This window comes from Amphibalanus amphitrite, unplaced genomic scaffold, assembly GCF_019059575.1.
Source record: "Amphibalanus amphitrite isolate SeventyFive unplaced genomic scaffold, NRLGWU_Aamphi_draft 000507F_arrow, whole genome shotgun sequence".
Lineage (NCBI taxonomy): Eukaryota > Metazoa > Arthropoda > Thecostraca > Balanomorpha > Balanidae > Amphibalanus > Amphibalanus amphitrite.
This window is the reverse complement of record NW_024882001.1, coordinates 188,168-207,050: the sequence shown is the minus strand read 5'-3', so window position 1 is coordinate 207,050 and position 18,883 is coordinate 188,168. Positions and strand designations below refer to the sequence as shown.

At 49.1% G+C, this 18,883-nt stretch overlaps 1 protein-coding gene across 1 annotated transcript in view; it reads left to right on the top strand.

Moving 5' to 3' along the window:
- The window catches only part of LOC122392936 (zinc finger SWIM domain-containing protein 4-like), a 72,340-nt gene extending 55,909 nt beyond the window's left edge, over window positions 1-16,431 (top strand). Inside the window, exons 12-19 of the mRNA XM_043388316.1 lie at window positions 1,350-1,551; window positions 1,959-2,203; window positions 6,273-6,442; window positions 7,429-7,574; window positions 9,508-9,671; window positions 11,039-11,305; window positions 11,613-11,831; window positions 14,593-16,431. Of these exons, the coding sequence (XP_043244251.1) occupies window positions 1,350-1,551; window positions 1,959-2,203; window positions 6,273-6,442; window positions 7,429-7,574; window positions 9,508-9,671; window positions 11,039-11,305; window positions 11,613-11,831; window positions 14,593-15,051 (1,872 nt within the window). The 3' untranslated portion in view covers window positions 15,052-16,431. The remainder of the gene's footprint in view (window positions 1-1,349; window positions 1,552-1,958; window positions 2,204-6,272; window positions 6,443-7,428; window positions 7,575-9,507; window positions 9,672-11,038; window positions 11,306-11,612; window positions 11,832-14,592) is intronic.
- The last annotated feature ends 2,452 nt before the right edge of the window (window positions 16,432-18,883 follow it).

Genomic DNA, 18,883 nt, shown 5'->3' with positions numbered 1-18,883 from the left:
TGTGGGATATTCATATGTGGAGTAAAGTTGGTGCAAGAATAATAAAGATCACATGCCTTAGGCATCAAACTTGTTAGCATCGAATTATCATTACTTTCTCTAATACGACACGTTAAAGTACATCGAAGAAAAGCAAAAGTGCGTAGCAAAGCTGTTATCCTTCAAAGTTGTGTCGTGAGTTTGCTGCCTGGGGCGTAGTATCTTCCATCCGCGTAGGGTGCATGGCGAGTCGTTGGGCATGGACTGCGTCCACCAACGTCAGAGTCGAACTTACTTTAGACATCAGCAATAACGATACACTTACTTCCCTGCTCGTCCCTAGCCTTTCCTCTACCACGCGGTCATTGCATCCCCTTCGCCTACGCTTTGGACGTCAACAAACAAGTTGTACGTGTTGCAATGGGCCCTAGACACCGTCCAAAATCTCCAGCGGAACCGTCACGGGTTGGTTAATTATGAACGGGGGCTGTTGTAGTAATCCGAGCAACGTCCGGTCCCGTAATCCTCCGACAGTGCAATTAATCTACCGCTTCCGCCATCCCTCCGGCCGGACCGTCTGTCTGTCTGTCTGCCCCTACATCCATCCGTCTGCTGGTCCGTACGTCCGTCCGTTTATCTGTCTATCTAATCATCCGTCTGTCTGTCCATTCGCATTTCTATTCGCCTATCCGTCCATTCGTCCATCTATCCATTCGTCTATCCGCTCGTCCGTCTATCCTTCCGTCCATTCGTCCGTCTATCTATCCCCTCGTCCGTCTGTTCGTCCGCTTCCCGCCCCTCCAGTACAAAGCCGGCGTCCGGCCGGCCGTTGATCCTCGCACCCAGCCGGTACATATTCAGCCGGTCTGACGTGAAGCCCCGTTCGGCCGGTATTTATGCTAATTGACCCGCTGACCTCACGTGCCTGACTGTTTTTCACTCGCAGCCCGGGCGTTGATGTACCTTATCCCTGGGGTGGGTTGGGCCGGTTTGGGATCCTGGTGGGCTTCATATTGGTGTTCGTGCAGACAGTGGCGCCCTCACTGTAGTCGTGCTAGTGTAGTGGTGGCGCTTTGGAGCCTCTGACTGCTCAGTCGCGGGGCAGGGTCCACTTTGCTTCTAGCCTGGATGGAGCGTACCGATTTCGCTACCATTCTTGCTGGCAAAAAAGCCTAAATCGCATAAGCTTATGAATTGTTTATGTATTGAAGATTGTAGTGCACATCTGAGTGTTATTGTGAATTGTCCCTCTACCTGTATTCTACTCTCACCCCTCAGTCCTCACCTCCTAGCCTCGTCGAGTGCTCAGTGCTCACCCCTCTTCACATTTCGTTGTCCCTCTCTCCAACTACCCCTTACTCTACCCCCAGCTCCAGGCTCAACACCGCTGGGAGGAGGAGAAGGCACACGTCCTACCGCGCTGCAGTTTCTCCGGAGTGGCGCAGAGTCCCACTCACGCCTGCCAGGAGGGATGGGTGGGACACCCGCTCGACCCTGTTGGAGCGCTGTTTGACACACTGGCAGAGGCCTCCGTGCTGCCGGACGCGCTCGGAAAGTGTACCTACTTTCCTGGTGAGTTGTGAAGGATGACGGTCGATGGTGCTGGGAAAGACGGTGAATGGCATTGAGCGCAGTACATATATTAAAACATCCTCTCCCTCCGCCTGTTCTGCCCTGCTACACTCAGCTCTGTTTATACCATGATACAACGCCTATGTGAGGGCCTGTGACGGAATAAGATGATGTTAGGGTTTTTGTTGGTGTGTAGGTGCCTAATATGAGGAATCAAGGCTTAGTTAACAAAAAATTGTATATGAGTAAGTCAGTTTGTTTTTTAACGACATACACGGAAACAATATTCAATCAGTCAGTTCATCGTAGCGTTGATGAATCGGACTAAGTTCATCAGTCCACGATCACCCGATTCATGTTCATCTCTGTACCCATCTAACCCTCTAACCCCCCCCCCCTTCTCGCAGAGCCGGCCGGCTCCAGTGAGGACGGTTCCAACGTCACCCCTCCGCGGTACCGACACGTCCCCGTGCCCGGCTCGCGGGACCGGGCCGAGACGTTCCTCACACTGGCGGTAGAAGCGGCGCTGCTCGGTCTGGGACAGCAGCGGATCATGCCTGTGGGGCTCTACGCTCAGGAGAAGGCGTGCAAACAGGAGGAGCGACTGATCGCCAAACTGTCCGAGATCGAGGCCGATGGACTGCTCGTGGCGGTGAGTGACGTGAGATTGGAGGAGGGAGGGGAGGTGGAAGCTGTTCAAGTTGCAGAAGTGGGTGTGTGGAAGAGGTGTGTGAAGCGTATTTGAATTTATACTGGGTTTGTGGAGGCCGGAAGCATGACACGCGAGAGAAAAGGCTTGCCTGTTCTTTTTTTTTTTTGGTAAGTACCTGAATGTGTTTTTAAGAGGGGCTTAAGGGTGGTTCTGGGGAGGGATAAGGACTGGATTAGGGGTGCCCATGAGACTAAAAAGATGGCGTTTTTGAAGCGCGGAAAGGAATTACTGACTAGAATGCTGTGGGGTTACGGACAAAAGTACGTATCGCTAAAGTACGTAGGACAAAAGTACGTAAGCAAAAGTACGTAGGATTAAAGTACGTATCGCAAAAGTACGTACAGTATAAAGTACGTATGGACAAAAGTACGTCAGGGACAAAAGTACGTATCGCAGAAATACGTACAATATAAAGTACGTATGGACAAAAGTACGTCAAGGACAAAAGTACGTATCGCAGAAGTACGTACAGTATAAAGTACGTATGGACAAAAGTACGTCAGGGACAAAAGTACGTATCGCAAAAGTACGTAGGGTATAAAGTACGTATGGACAAAAGTACGTCAGGGACAAAAGTACGTATCGCAAAAGTACGTAGGGTATAAAGTACGTATGGACAAAAGTACGTCACGGACAAAAGTACGTATAGCTAATGTACGTAGGGTAAAAAGTACGTATGGACAAAAGTACGTCACGGACAAAAGTACGTATCGCAGAAGTACGTAGGGTATAAAGTACGTATGGACAAAAGTACGTCACGTACAAAAGCCTACGCATAGCAAATGTACGTAGGGTATAAAGTAGGGTAGCCTTGGGCAAGACGCCACAGATAATTTATTTTGCTAAATAGGTACCTACTTTTGTCTCACATCACCTGGAAGGCCAAATTTGTGCTCAATGTGTTCTTTGGACATTTTACTTTAAATTCCACCCCTCAAATTCATTCACTTATGATCGGACTCCCAGCTAGGAAGTGCTTTGTGAAGCAACTGCAAATGGGGCATTTTCCCCAACCCCAGGGCAAAACACCCCACGGCCTGAGGCAAGAAGCCCCATACACTAGATCAGTGGTCGGCAGGTCATTCGGGGTCGTGCCCCCTTTTTGGGCGCCAGGCAGGGCCATTGCCCCAACCTACCAGACCCCATTGCTGACACAACTATGTTTACTGAAATTCCATACCGTCCTGGAACTCTTTGGGTATTTGTGCATTTCCAATGCATCAAATTTAAAACATGACACTTCCTCCACAAAACATTTAATGCCTATATCCCAGTAGCGGCGGAACACCTTCAATTAAGGGGGAAGGGGGAGCACTGCCGACTTTTGGTCCCATTCTTTCCATGCAACGCCCATAGGGCTAATGTTAAAATACCAAAATCAAAGGGTGCACGGTGCCCCGGTGCCCTCCCCGTTCCGCCGCCTATGCTATATCCCATTTAACCCTTGTACGTATAGGGGCGGCGGGTGGTTTTTCGTTAAAAGCTCACGTAAAAGGCATTGGATCACGACCAAATTGCACCCTCGAGCCCATCATTTTTTTTTTCACCAGCCCGGAAAATATCATGACCTGAGACCAGTTTTACCAACAGAAAAATAACCGCCTGCCGGAATTTTTGCCTCAAGACCGCTTCATATACGGAGCGTAAACGCGATGGGCTCGTAAGCGGATAGGGCTTTACCGTTTACGCTCCATATGTGAAACGATCTTTAGGCAAAAATTCCGGCAGGCGGCTATTTTTCTGTTGGTAAAACTGGCCTCTGGACCCATAATGACCGTTGGCTTATGAGCTTTTTATGGAGATCATCTTGAGCCATAAAATCTCACTTCAAGAAGTTATAGCGGGTCCCGATTTTCTCGACACTTATCATTGCCCTCTTGAATGAGACGGAATGACCAAGGACCTTAAAAATGGGCAGCAGCGGCTTCCTATGGTCACGGGTAGCACGCTCCTCTTTTTTTTATGCACAGCTCCATATCAGAGTCCGAGAGGCCGCGGGGGTCCGATCGACTCCTCCCCCTTACGTTAGCGGCTGTTGAAACGCCAACAGACGGGCGACGGTTAAAAGTTGCAGCTGCTTTTGAACGACTGTACGGAGGGGTGAGATGGTGAGGCGAGCAGGTACATACGTGAAAGTTGGTATCTAATCAATAGTGTGCTGTGCCTTTGGCCTGGGCTAATCTTTGAACCCTGGGATGCAACAGTCACGATGGCTCCATCACTGGAGCTACAAACTCTAAAAAGATAGGCTTTCTCAGAATCCCTCATTACCCCCACCGAAAGGGCTCCATTAACGCCAAAGGGGGCATGCCCCACCATTTGCCGACCCCTGCACTAGATTAACAGAAGAGAGGATCTTTCCCCAGAACCCTGCCAGTTCCGAGAAACATCGGTGAGGCGTTTTACCTCGGCGGGGCGACTTGCCCCGGTCTACCCTACGTGTGGACAAAAGTACGTCACGGACAAAAGTACGTATAGCAAATGTACGTAGGGTATTAAGTACGTACCCCACCCTTGGGTTAAGTTGATCAATGTGTAATACCTTTCTGATTCTTTATTTAATGAGCATTTGTTACAAGGCATAGCAAAATTTATTGATGAGTAAATGGGCGAAATGGACAAAGCTATATTATTTGGTATATGAATTTAGCATGAGTTCCCTGCAGTATGGCAACAGAGCAGCAATAAAGAAAAAGTGGACCAACTTACACGACTATACCCTACTTCTAACATACGTACTTTATACACTACGTACTTTGGCATACGAACCGTACGTACTTTTGGCATACGTACTTTTTACACTACGTACTTTTGCATACGAACTTTTGCGTACGAACATTTGCGTACGTACTTTTGGCATACGTACTTTATACACTACGTACTTTTGCATACGTACTTTTGCGTACGAACACTTGCGTACGTACTTTTGGCATAGGTACTTTATACACTACGTACTTTTGCATACGAACTTTTGCGTACGAACATTTGCGTACGTACTTTTGGCATACGTACATTTTACACTACGTACTTTTGCATACGTACTTTTGCGTACGAACATTTGCGTACGTACTTTTGGCATACGTACTTTATGCACTACGTACTTTTTCATACATACTTTTGCGTACGAACATTTGCGTACGTACTTTTGACATACGTACTTTATACACTACGTACTTTTGCATACGTACTTTTGCGTACGAACATTTGCGTACGTACTTTTGGCATACGAACTTTATCGCCTACGTATATTTGCGTACGAACATTTGCATACGTACTTTTGTCCTACGTACTTTAGCGATACGTACTTTAGTCCTAAAATCAATGCTGTGGTACCCGGCGCTGGGGCGTGTCAAGCCTCCAGATGGCGCTGAGTCCTTTATCGTAGCTCTAGATGGCTCTATGGTCTGTATCTGATGTTCCCCAGTCGTTGTTCTATGGACTATGGACGGACGGCAGGTCTTGTCATTACCAGAGCTCTCTAAGCTTCATGCTTAGCGGGGGCGTAAAATTGCATACCTGCGCCGCTTTAACAGACTTGTTTGTGGTCTGAGTTGTTTTGTTTGCTGTGTTATGCTGTTGAGCAAAAGCAAGTTGGCTAGCAGGTGCTCTGCTTATTTTATTTTATTTCTTACATCGGGACATGTCAGTGACTACTCTGGTTATACAACAGTCGCAAAAATAACTTGGAGACGGATCTGCTCTAATCCCCAAGTTTCTTGCCATAGCTGTGCTGGTGGCGCCCTGTGTAGTGTGCTTTCAACTGTGACCAATAATTGATAATGAGCTCGTTTGACAACTGTGGCTCGTTTGACACTTAGTGTTACGCATCTCACTCGTTGCTCTAACTCGCTTTGAATAGTGTTACTCTCCTGTTTCTCTGTGATGGGGTATAGCCCGATGTGATTATTTCGACCCTGTGGTCCGGTGTTCTGACCCTCTCCCGTCCCGTGGTCCGCCCATCTCTTAAACCGCCCCCTTTGACCCTCTTGTGACACTCCCTCCCCCTCAGGTGTTACGTCGGCAGACAATGCTTCTCCTGGAGGGCGGCCCCACCTCGGGACTCGGACAGGCCATCCACGCTGAGTCCGTCCCCCTGCACACCTTCGCCAAGTACCTGTTCACTACTCTGCTGAGGCATGACGCGGATCTGGCGCAGCGCGTGGGACTGCGAGCGATGAGGTCAGTGCCGCCCCGTCGTGCGGGATAGTTCCGGCAGTGAGGTAGAGCTGACAGATTCTGAGGCTGGGGAACACGTGACGTGGACGGATCCTCAGATGACAGGTTGACTGGTGTCGACGTCTAAGACAACCGGACCCGTTCACTGACGGATATTGAGGCATCCGAGCTGAGTTCCATGGATTCTGGCAGACATTTGCTGACGCACGCTGGGCTCAGTGACGCTGTCAGGGGATGAAATGTTCTGAGCCGGCGACCGGTCACGAGACTGAAACGCGTCATGTATTCCTGTGCTTACAGTAGTTACTGTACCTGTAGAATTCTAAGTTGTTACTCTATTTACTCGCTAATGGTGAACCCGGGGGCTCTTACGCTCATACATCGTAGAAACTCGATATTACCTAACTTTCTATGTTATGTAATCAATAGGTCAGAGTAGCACTAGTCATTACCAATGCAACGCTGTCTTATGCAAGTATTTAATCTAGCGTTATCGTCATATAATTGCCCGCAATGAGCTCTGACTGGTCAACGCGTGGGCTTGCGAATCTATTTTTGAATGGGAAGGCGCACATGCCAGCCCTGCCTTATGGCGCATCGTCTTGCCTCGGCTTTGCCCATTCAGCTTGCCCAGTTTTCTTTGGAAACCATTACTGGATCGCCTATATGAAAGAAGGTAATGACAGGCGGTTGGGTAGGTGGAAAGAGATATTGCTTGAAGCAATTGGCCTATGCATTCAGTTCGAGGAGTTATGAGTGGTTTTCGATGAAATTCTGTTTCTAGAACAGACACACTGATGCATGTAATTTAAGCGTTGGCTGAAAACCACTGTAACATAGGATACTGATGCTTAAACAGTTAGCCTCAAAGTTAGCAACTATCTTATAGCCAATGCTGATGGGGCTGAAATGACAACGCTTTGGGACTCGCTGCGGTAACGATTCCATCTACCCCCGAAGCTCACCTACCCTCTCCCTGTGCGCCGCAGGCTGCCAATTCTGGAAGAGCTGGATGACCCTGATGACACCACGGTCTCCAACATGGTGCTACGACGCTACCCGCGCTGGTTCACACTGGGCAACATCGAGAGCCAGCAGTGCGCCCTAGCCTCAACCATGCTCGCCGCCGTCAAAGGTGAGCTACCGTCGTCAAGTGCAGCGTTTGTCTCGACGCTGTCGGCGACGATGATTTCGTCGATGTTGTCGTGTGGGTGGGCAGTGACGGCTTAGAGAAGCCGACAGGACACGGACAAAAATAAGCGCCGTGTGCTGTACTAGAGCATGAGTGGGCAGCTGAGGCTCGGGCGGCTAAAATCTGGCTGCCGGAAAACGTTTTTCTTTTTACTTGGATTATGCAGTATACATTATACGTGTTCGGCAGCGCACAGAAATGATAATCGTCTTTGCTCATATATGTATCGCTTTTCGCCAGACTATTTTGTCGTTCGGCTTATGACCAAAAATCAATCGCTTCTGTCTGACGGAGGGCGTCGATCCGCAAAGTACTGGGAGTCTGATCTATTTTACCACATTCAAAGAGTTCAATCGAGTGAGAGGGCGGGCGCCAATTACGGTAATGGCCGAACAGGAAGGGCTGCTGCTGACCCCATGGCCGGGCAGACTGGGCCGATTGGGACTGGTGAAGACCGCTGTTCAGTCGCGGACAGTCACGGTCGGCCAGCCGGAGACGGGCTCTTTCACATTGGCCATCGGAGCGAGAGGTGCTTTGAAAACCCAGAAACGAAAACGAGGAGGTCTGAGTCCGCTGTCTGAACATGTGTCATTTGGTCAGCAGACCAACGCGTTGTTGCTGAATAGTGGCAACTACTGAACCGCAGAACTCCGATGTTGGAGCATTGCGTCATATCGGCATGGGGTCAAATCGGGTTTTTAGATGTGCGGTAATGGTATCTTTTTTGTTTTTATGTTTTTTTTCGCATTTGAAGCACTGAAGCATTGAGAATGTTTTACGGCGCATAACATCGCTTACTATTTATTTTATTGGCTTCTCCTATTATTAACTTTGTGAGCAAAATATTCTCAGAAACTCATGTTTATTCAGCGTAGTTGATTTAGAGGAGAGAACAGCATCGGTACCACACCGTTTCATCACTGGTGGGTTTGTGGGCCCATTGACCGAGCTGGACCAGTGACCAACTGGTCACTGGTCCAGCTCGGTGTGGTCACTGGTCAGACTTACCACCAGTCACAGAGGACCAGTCACAGGTCACTGGTCCAGACTTGTGATAAGGCACTGGTGCCTTATCACAAGTCCGGTGCCTTAACACGAGTCCAGTGCCTAATCACGGACAGGTTGTCGTCATGTGACTTCAGAGCGTTTTTCTTTTTGTTCCCCGAGCAAGGTTACTAGGCCCAGAATGATCCTTGTTCGGCAAACTCCTGACATTTAGGTGATATTCTCGTCAACTATGAGTATTAAGTTGTGTGGGTTAGCCTTGCCCTAATCCGTTGACTGTGCGTACATTGAATTGTTTCTAGTTTAAATGGGACATTGCAGGGATAAAGCATTTGCCCCATTATTTTGTTTCCTTTATTATCCAGAAAATCAAATAGCTTAATAACATTATTTTGTACCGTTTCATTTCAAGCTATGACTATGAACACCCCTAGCGACGACAGCATGACGGGGTCACGCGGAAGGTCATGAACTAAGTTGTCGTGCACAAGTTCGTTACAGTGCTTCAGTTGTTTTCTTGGCACATATAGTATTGGCTGCAGCTGACATGAACATTCCCAACAACCCAGCGTTCTATCTGCATCGAAATGAACTTGCACCGGTTTCAAGTCGACCTCGCTTCATGGTACCTCTCCACGCAAATCGTGTTCTCCTTTTCTGACCCTCGCTGTTTGCCGTCTCTTTGGCGTCACTACGAGGCTGAGTTGTGACATGAAACTACAGTGGGCTGCTGTATGACTAAAAAAAGGAGTTTGAGGGAAGCATTGGGTCTTTGTCGGGGAGTCATATTGTCCCCTGACTGATTCGTGCGTTTTTGTTTTGTAATGTATCCCTCTACTGCCTCGTGACACCGTTCATCCCTCCCCGACAGACGACATGTACCGGCTCCGACTCGTGCTCGAGGCTGCACAGCTCAACATACACGGCTCGACGCACCTGTTCAAGTTGGCGCAGGACGCGTTCCGGTTCGCCACCTCAGCCGAGGGCCCACGGCCGGCGATGCTACTGTCCGCCGCCTTCGAGCTGGGACTTCAGGTGAGGCTCTCCGTGACGTGTGAGACGGACAGAACATACAGGATCCTCGTAATTGTTGTGGCTCTATGTGGGAGTGTCTAGTGGTCGTCTGGACTAGGAGTTGTTTTTGCTTGCCTTTTAATTACCTCACAAATTATACCGCGTGCCTTGTGGTTGTAGTGAGTCGTGTATCAGTTACAGAAGTAGATGAGTTACCTAGCCGGCTGTGGCGCCCAGTCACTGATACGTTAACGGTCCAAGACCTACTTCACTCGGGCTTTTTCACCTTTCGGAATTTTTGCGGAGGCTGTGCGAAAGAAGCGTTGGCAATGCGAGATTAAGTAAAAATAAACGTTTTTATTCACCCTTCGGTCAATTATCAGATTAATGACTATTTCTGAATTTACTGCGAAGGGTGGCCGAATAAGACACACGTTAAATCATTTCTTAGAAACGCGCCAGCGTACCCGGATGCATTCTGGCAAAATGTCTTTCTTTTTCGTCGGGAATGTAAGTTGCAACTTCCTTAGCAAAATTAATAAAATGAAAACATTCGCCGACTTGCTGATCAGATGACAGTACAGCGATCCAACAACTACCACCCATCCATCAGACATCCTGTCTCTTCACCCTGCCCTGGCTACTCGGGTCTGTATGAGTTTCCAGCCCGTTCCGTGTATCTGTGTGTTCGGCCGGTCCGTGTGTCTGTCTCTGCGTCGCTGCGACTCTGCCAGCGCCGCTGATTGACAGCAGCACCGGCTTGCTGCCGACATTGCATTACGGTCTGACTCTGAGCTGCGCGGGTCGAGCGCCGGACGCCGGCACCGTTCGACACTGAGCCCCTCTGACAGACTGATCCGCACGTCCGCGCTCCGCTGATGTGTCGGCGTGGGCGCCGCCGCCTCGGCCGCTCCGCGAGACGCTGGTGGCTTGATGTGCCGGTTGGCTTACCAAGCCAAGATGGGCCTGGCAGACCGCCGTTGAGGCTAGGGATGCTGTGTTATGCGTTATGCTCGGTTCTCCTTAGTTTGCGTTCATGATTCCCAGATCTGTGTCCTTATCCTGTCTTAGAATCCGAGACGTCCGATCACGAATACAGCTAATGTCTATGTGACTGCTATTAACCGTGCCTGCCGCCGTTTGCGATGTTTTAAAAGCGTTCTGACACGTGCCACTGGTGCCACGTGATTTTTAGCGAAACTTCGCGGAACATTTATGACTGATTCAGAACGATGTCTTGGGTAGGGTGTGTAATACCTTCTTGTGTGTATCTAACGTCGCCTTATGTGTGTGTGAGCCACAGACATCATGTCTGGTTCCGTTTTGGAATCATTTTAGAGCTGACGGCAATTCAAACGTCTGACGCCAACTGACGTCCTGGCCATCAGGTGATGCGGGTGACGCTGACGTCAATGAACTGGCGGCGCCGGGACATGGTCCGCTGGCTGGTGACGTGTGCCACCGAGGTCGGTGTCGACGCCCTCATCACCATCATGCACAACTGGTACACGCTCTTCACTCCGACCGAGGCTACAGGCCCGGTGGCGACCACAGTCATGTCCCACACGACCATGCTGCGGTTGAACCTCGACTTCAAGGCTCAGGAGGATCTGAGCAACGCGGCGCGACAGCTGGCGTTGCAGTGTGCCACTAAGGTAAGGAGGTGTGAATGGATGTTTTCTAGTCTATTTTTTGTGAAGTGAAGTTAATTTGAAACATTGTTTTCGAGCTTCGGTCTCTTAGCATCTCATAAAAGAAACATGATGCATTGTAAAAGAAAAACATTGTAAAAGTCAGAAATGCCCGTTTTACAGTTCATTTTTCCCCCAATGCGTTGTGGCAATAGTGTGCCAAAGCCTTACGTGTGGCATGTCTTGCTAACTTTTTTAGTAGGGATAACGAGAGGATGGTCCGACTCAGCCTCCGACATACGTCTCACGCTGCCCCCTCTGTACACCACAGGACCCGCCCAACTGCGCGCTACACGCCCTGACGCTGTGTGAGTCGGAACCAATCGCCTTCGAGACGGCCTACCAGATCGTGATCGACGCGGCCTCTCACATTATGACCTCGTCCCAGCTGTTCACTATCGCCCGCTACATGGAGCACCGCGGCTACCCGATGCGGGCCTACAAGCTGGCCATGCTGGCCATGAACAGCATCTACCTCGTCTATAACCACGTTAGTATGAGATGGAAGGGTGATGGCAGTGGGTTGGAAGGGTGTCAAAATGGGGTGGAAGGATATAGTTATTGATTGGTGTCGGATGCCAAGGAAGGCCTTGCCAGTTTTTAGAGTCTATCCCATTATCATCCCAGCTTTTTCGTGCGAGTCTGATACGTGTGCTATACATGTGCTAAAAAGATGCTGGAGTCGACAGCAAGTCCTCATTAACTCAGATCTGTAAGAGCTGTACCGTATAATTCACGATTATTGCTAAAACTTACAGTTCTAGAGATTAACTGTTGATAGTTATGAAACATGGCAGCAGAATTAAGTCCAAGTTATGTTTTATGTAAGTTAGCTGAGCTCCTATCAATTACCTTAGATGCATGAGCAAATATATGTGCAATTAAAACGGTCGCGGTAAAGAGCATCTATCGTGAAGCCTTCTTTGTAATGCGCATTTCCTTTGTTTCTGACCGGTATCTAGCTGTGACTAGGCTGTATCTGTACATCGGTCTGGGGTTAATGTCATATCATAGCCGTGTGCGGAGTCTCATCCGGTGTTTTCTCCATGGCCTGTCAGAGGCGGCGCAGGGAATCAGAAGACTAGAGGTAGAGATAGTTAATCCCGGTCGATAAGTCCCGCTCCCTTAGATACAGATACTTGGGAGGATATTCTGTAACGTTTGGTAAATTATTTATTGGTTACTGTCACTGTGGGATTGATCCCACTTTATATGTTGAATAAGAGGAATGAATGCTTCAAAATCATGTCATCAATCGCTTAAACTCTGCTCATATCCACTGTCAGCATTAGAGCATTAGAGCATCTAATGCACAAGAGCATTAGAGCACATATATTCTTTTCCATTTCTTTTGTCAATTATACAATGAGCCAAAGGCTATTACTTGCTTATCTTTTTATGCAGTGCTTTTAGTTGGAAAATGCCATGCACAATGGCGAGAATTTATTGAAGTAGATAGGCACGTTTCGGCAACATTTTAAAACACATTTCTATCGATCGAGACTCGCCTTTTCGACAACAGACGTGATTTTTTGAATACGATAAAATGGCTTGATGTTGTGTCTGTGTAAATAATTTGAGTTGACCGGACGCAGGTCTTTCCTCATTGACAGTCATCTCATCGTCTCGGGGTGGTCTGTCATTAGAGCTTTGGCGAACTGTGGTCGTTTTATTGTTAAATATATTTTCGTGGGCACCAGCTTTATGTGCATGTCACACTTATTTCGAAGTCGGTAGAAAATGTTGTCTAACACCTCAGCACAAATCTAAATAAACATGAGGTTGTATTTTATATGTATTTATTTAATGGTAAACAGAGGCGGATCCAGCTCAGAGTTTTTTTTTGGGGGGAGGGGGGCCAAACCATAACAATTTATCGATTCTTTCCATGCCTCGTCCATAGGCGTAATGTTAAAATTATGCTGTTGGGGGGGGGGCAAATGCCCATTTTGCCCCCCCCCCCCTGGATCCGCCACTGATGGTAAACTCTCCCTGACGTGCATTATCGCCGCTTTATCTACCACAAAAGCGTATTTATTACAAGGTTCTTTCTATTTCAAAAATGTAATAGAGAAGCTAAACAATAGGTATGCCTGCAAGAGGACAATGCAATGATTGACCTTTCTCAAAGCAAACACGAATGCGTAGCTGTCACATTCAGATAAAAATGAGCCTGATAGGACTTAAAAAAAAACTTCAGATATAGATCAACGGCTAAAAACGCTATGTCCTAAGGGTGACATGGCACGCATCCCTCGACCCTCAGGTGTTTACCGCTCTCCGTCTCTTTAGGAGGGTTTCTCTGCTTCCCGTTTAAGTCAGTCCTGCTGACTAACCCATGTCTGCTGCTCTGTATACGCTTAGTGTTACCACTGCTGATGGTTTTGCCGCCCCATCCTCCCCGGTATATTAGTCCTGTAATGCCACCCCGCGGCCGGGCGGATCACCGTGTCGACCAACCTGTCGGCTTTGCGGTCAGAACGGAGCCGCGGACCGGCTCATCAGCGCCCACTGGCGATCCCCGGTGACTGTGGGTGACCGAGACGGGGGCTATTCTCAGAGCACCGCGCCGACCGCGGGAAAGGCAGGCGCCTGCGATACGCCGCTGGTTCCCAGCGCTGCTTCATTGTAAAGGGTTGGGAATTGGGATGCATAGGAGAGACATTCGTTTTCCAGGAGGAGGTTTGACTTAACTGGCAATTGGAATGCATCATTCTTGAGGAAGAATATTCGGCATTTCATTGACGAGAACTGGTCACCCAAGTAGTCCACCCTCAGCCGTCGGCCTACATCAGATCGGCCGAGGTAATTTAGCCACATTTATCAGTATACAGTCGAGGCTAATTATGCTGGCCAGCTAAGAGTCTTAAGACGGCAGGGCCATTTTATGGTTATGCTTTCAGTAAATGTGTTCAAGATGGCAAGATGGGTGCGTAAGTACCGTCATTTCCTGCGATTGAGCTCTTTTAACGAGACATTATTATACACGCAAAATTATTAACCGAAAACTGAATGGCCGTACCCAACAGCGCTCATTTATTCAACGTGCCTCTCGCTGCTGGTGTCATGAGCTCAAAACGCCTGCGTCCGGCGATTCCTGTGGGCTTGTGGGAATTCACAGGAATCCCACAGGAATCCACATTCCTGTGGATTCCTGTGGGCTCCTGTAGGCATATGGCCTTGATCTGTGACCGGTAGCCAATGCCCTTCCTATGTGTTGACTGCAGACGTGTCTTCTCTCCCGTTCACAGGACACCCACCCAGCCATCAACGACATCCACTGGGCGTGCGCGCTGAGCCACTCGCTGGGCAAGTCGGAGCTGGCCAACATGGTGCCGCTGCTGGTGAAGAACGTCCAGTGCGCCACGGTGCTCTCGGACGTGCTGCGCCGCTGCTCCATGACCGCGCCGGGATTGTCGTCACCGGACGCAAAGCGGCGACCGGCCAAACCCCTGGGGTACGAGCGGCCGCCGCTCAAGGCGCTCCTGGAGGCGGCGGTGGCGGCGTACGCCAACACGACCCACTCGCGGCTGACACACATCAGTCCGAGACACTATGGAGACTTTATCGAGTTCCTGAGCAAGGCGCGTGATACATTCCTGCTAGCGCCGGACGGCCGCGCTCAGTTCGCAGCGCTGCTAGAGAACATGCGCACCGCCTATAAGGGAAAGAAGAAACTCATGTGTCTCGTGCGGGAGAGGTTTGGATAACGGCGGCGCGCGCCCAACAGCTGGCGCCAGTGATATAGTCAACGATCTCAGAGAGACGCGACGACCGGCCGGCCGATCGCGCGGCGGTGCGGTGACGTCACGGCGGTCCGGTGACGTCATTACGGTCCGGTGACGTGGTGCCTTGGCGGCGGTGGCTGGGCGCAGGGCGCGGACAGCCGCAAGCTCTTCCACCGGGCCGCGCGGCCCCGCTGATCGGGGTGTCGCCGCCGCCGGCGGCCTACAGCAATACTGCGGAGGACGGCGCGCGTTCCTAGTTTTCTACGTCGGCTTTGGATGAGCGGCTGGCGGCGGCTGGCCGGTGTCCAGTGACCCATCGAGTGAGACGCGGCGCGGGGGGCCGCGTGTGGCCCCTCCCTGCGCGACAGGACGGCCACCGCCCCGCCCGGGCCCGCCCAAAGCCCGTGAGCGCATGGTAGTGCGTGTGTCACTGCGAGCGTCCGCCTTGGATGTATATGTGTCAAAGCTGTTGGGAAACGTAGGGCATTGGTGTGTTTATACCTCATTTTGTTCTGACCGAGTCGGCAGGCCTAGCGCCGCCCACCGGCAGGCGCCAGGCGCGACATTTATGTTACATATCTGCCCGTTGGGCGGCTTGCCCCGCGGCCTCGCCCTGACAGGGATGTGTGATGCGGATCTCGCCAGTTGTATTGAGGCAGCGCCTTCTATCTATGCCGGTTGGTGTCGCGTTTAGTGGCAGTCTTCTGTGCAGACTCTATGCAAGCGGCGGCGGCCGGATCCAATGGTCGGGTCGGTGGCCTGTTTCGTTGATTGGCTGGCGCTGTAGTGTGGTAATTTGACGGTGTCGTCATCCAGGCGGAGGGGCACTGCCCAGTGCCCAGGCCGGTCCAGGCGAGCGTTATATTCCTCATGACAAGGCTGATTCAAGGAGGTCCAATCCACGAGCAGGATGAATTGATATTGAACTCGTCATAATTTGTGAATATTTTGTTGATTTGCGATTCACGTGTCTGTCAAAGGCATGCCACAGTCTCAGAGTAATAAAAAATTGTGGAGTAATTTCAACCAACGCAAGGCCATGTAAATCAATAGGGTGGTATCGACTGAAAGGTGTAAAGACCTGTGTCAAATTTCTGTTGAACATTGCTGCGGCTCAGCAAAGCCGTGAATATTTGCATGAAGACAGACGGAGCTGCAACTGCTTGTGTTCCCATCAATCTGAGCTCTTCCATTTCTTTGCCTCTGGCGCCACGCCCGGCGAATTATTTTCCGTGAGTGGGTACATTATTTGTCTGTCGTTAAGCCTGAAACTGTCTGCGTAATTTACGTTGTGTAGTGTTTGTAGCATATTTTTGTATGATCTCATTGCCACAATGAAATACATGTTATTGATTGCTGAAATAATGGCGTGTCTGGTGTTACATGTACAAAATCTGACGAATGTGCTAGAAGTGAAAAGATTAGCAGATTAAAAAGCTAAAAAGTTGATATTTTTCAAGTGCTTCTGATTTCAACGAATAGTCGGGCAATAGCAGTACCAGACTTTCCGTTTAAAACTGTATGTACTTAACCAGGACTGCGGAGTCGATTGATTTTCGGTGTCTCCGACTCCGACTCCGGCTTCCAAAACCATTTCCGACTCTAAATCCGGGCAGAACTTCCGAACCAAACCGGCTCCAACTCCGACTCCGCACAAATGTCGCTAAATAAGCCTCCGCTCAGAAGAAATTGAAAAGGATTAAAACGAGCGGATTAGGTACCTACTATCGCCCGTTGTCTTGACGTCATTAGCGGTAACATATAATCCCTGTGAAGGAAGTAAAAGGCGGACATTGCCGTCATCAGTCAATTTTATCACACGCCCAGTTTATATACGAGCCATGCAATACAAATACTGTTGCCGTCGTGCCGAGTTCTATGATAATTTCTACTTTCAAAAAAGACTATCACTCACGAGATGCAATAAGTTCTGTTTTCTTTGCTTCTGTTGTAGTTTCAGGGCCTTGTTTCTCTTGCATCGTTTTTTTTTTCTTATTTTTAACGACACTCGACAGGCGCCTTCACCGTTTAATGACAAAGTAGCGAGCGTCGCGCTTTTTTCCTCGTAATTGCTCTTGGCCTGTCCCTGGTTATGTCAAATTTGTTTTCTTTTCCATGTGACTAATAAGTGGAAACCTTGGTGGAAACTCATATTTTCGCACGTGGAGTCGATTAGATAAGAATGAGGCGCGTTTTCATCATGGTTGTGAACGTGTTACCGTTACGGGTATCCAGTTAAGAGTGGAGTAGGTGATGGATACTCGGTTAGAATTAACGTACGCGTTGTGGTCGCTCGTCTCTCGCACATGCTGGTCTGTTCTGGCACAGCTTTGTAATAGTTTATAACAGCTTTGTAACAAACAGTCTGTAGCAGCTCTGTAACGTTTTGTCACAGCCCTGTTACGGTCTGTCGCTTTGTAACGGTCTGCCACAGCTTTGTAACTGTCTCTCATAGCTTTGTAAATGTCTGTAACGACTCTGAAACGGTCTGTCACAGCTCTGTAATGGTTTGTCACAGCTGTTTAATATTTTGTCACAGCCGTAGCGGTCTGACATAGCTCTATAATATCTGTATATTTCTGTTCCGTTTTGTCACATAATTGCGGCAGGATATGACGTAATATCCTTGTAAAACTGACCGGTGTTGAATGGTTGGTAGGTAGGTATTCGGTAGTGTATGTGATGAGAGACGAGATACTCCTGCATGTGATAGTTGATACTCGTATTCCCGCCATCAAGTACTTTTGCATGGATGTGCATTGTCAATTGTATAATATTCATGTGGTCTCACCACGACCCTGTTTGTTCAAAACACTCTACCGTCACCCACCCACTTCTTACCGAGAATACCTTCTTTTTACACAGCCCAGACGAGTCGAAAGAGACGGCAGCAGTGTCGAAGGGTGAAAGATGATCGCACGGGATAGCGGGGCCGCGGATGGGGATCCATCTGCTCTTATTCCAGTCCGCCTCGAGATGATAAATGACACCTTTCAGCATCATAAATGGGGAGTGATTTCCTTACAGAGCTCCAAATCCATTAGCTATACGAAAAAAGGCATTTGCTCGTCTATTTTGATTTATTCCGTTCACTGCCATACTGAATTTGAGTAATTGTGATATATCTTTATTCCGGGTCATTGAATACCTGTATGATGTATCCCTTGCTTTGCGAGGCATGGGAAAGTGAACATGAGCAACTAAATTATCCCTCGCATGTGTAGGGGGGGAGGGTCGGATGGACCCCCTCCCCCATGGTTTTTCGCGAATAACTAGCGCAAAAAGCGGCCGATCGCGACGAAACTTTCAGTACCCTCGAGTTGATCAATTTTCACCGACTCTGAAAATTTCATGGCCCTGACCCTAGTGACCTTTGACCTGTGACCTATTTCTCGAGGCCATGTTTGGCCGGAAGCGCGATTCGGCGTATGTCGGCTCGCATTAGCCGCGCGTTTGCAAGCTTTTCGTGGTTTCAAACGTTCAAACATGTGATTCGATGTTGCTCCCATGCATTAGGGTGAATGTCAAGGTCACCTAAAGGTCAGGTCAGGTCATTGACCTTTGGTGACCTCGGTTCACTTTTTCGAGTTTACATGTTTCTGGGCTAGTTTTTCTAGATTAATTCGAATTAAGATACCATTTGAACATTTACGAAGTAGTTTTGGTGCCTTCGTAGCATGTTACAAAGCTGTCAGAGGCGGTTGACACCTACTACGAATACCCGTCACGACCCCTACTGGTTGACCTGACCTGACCTGACCCGACCTGGTCTAAATGCCTAAAGACATCATCTGTGATCAAAACTAACACGATA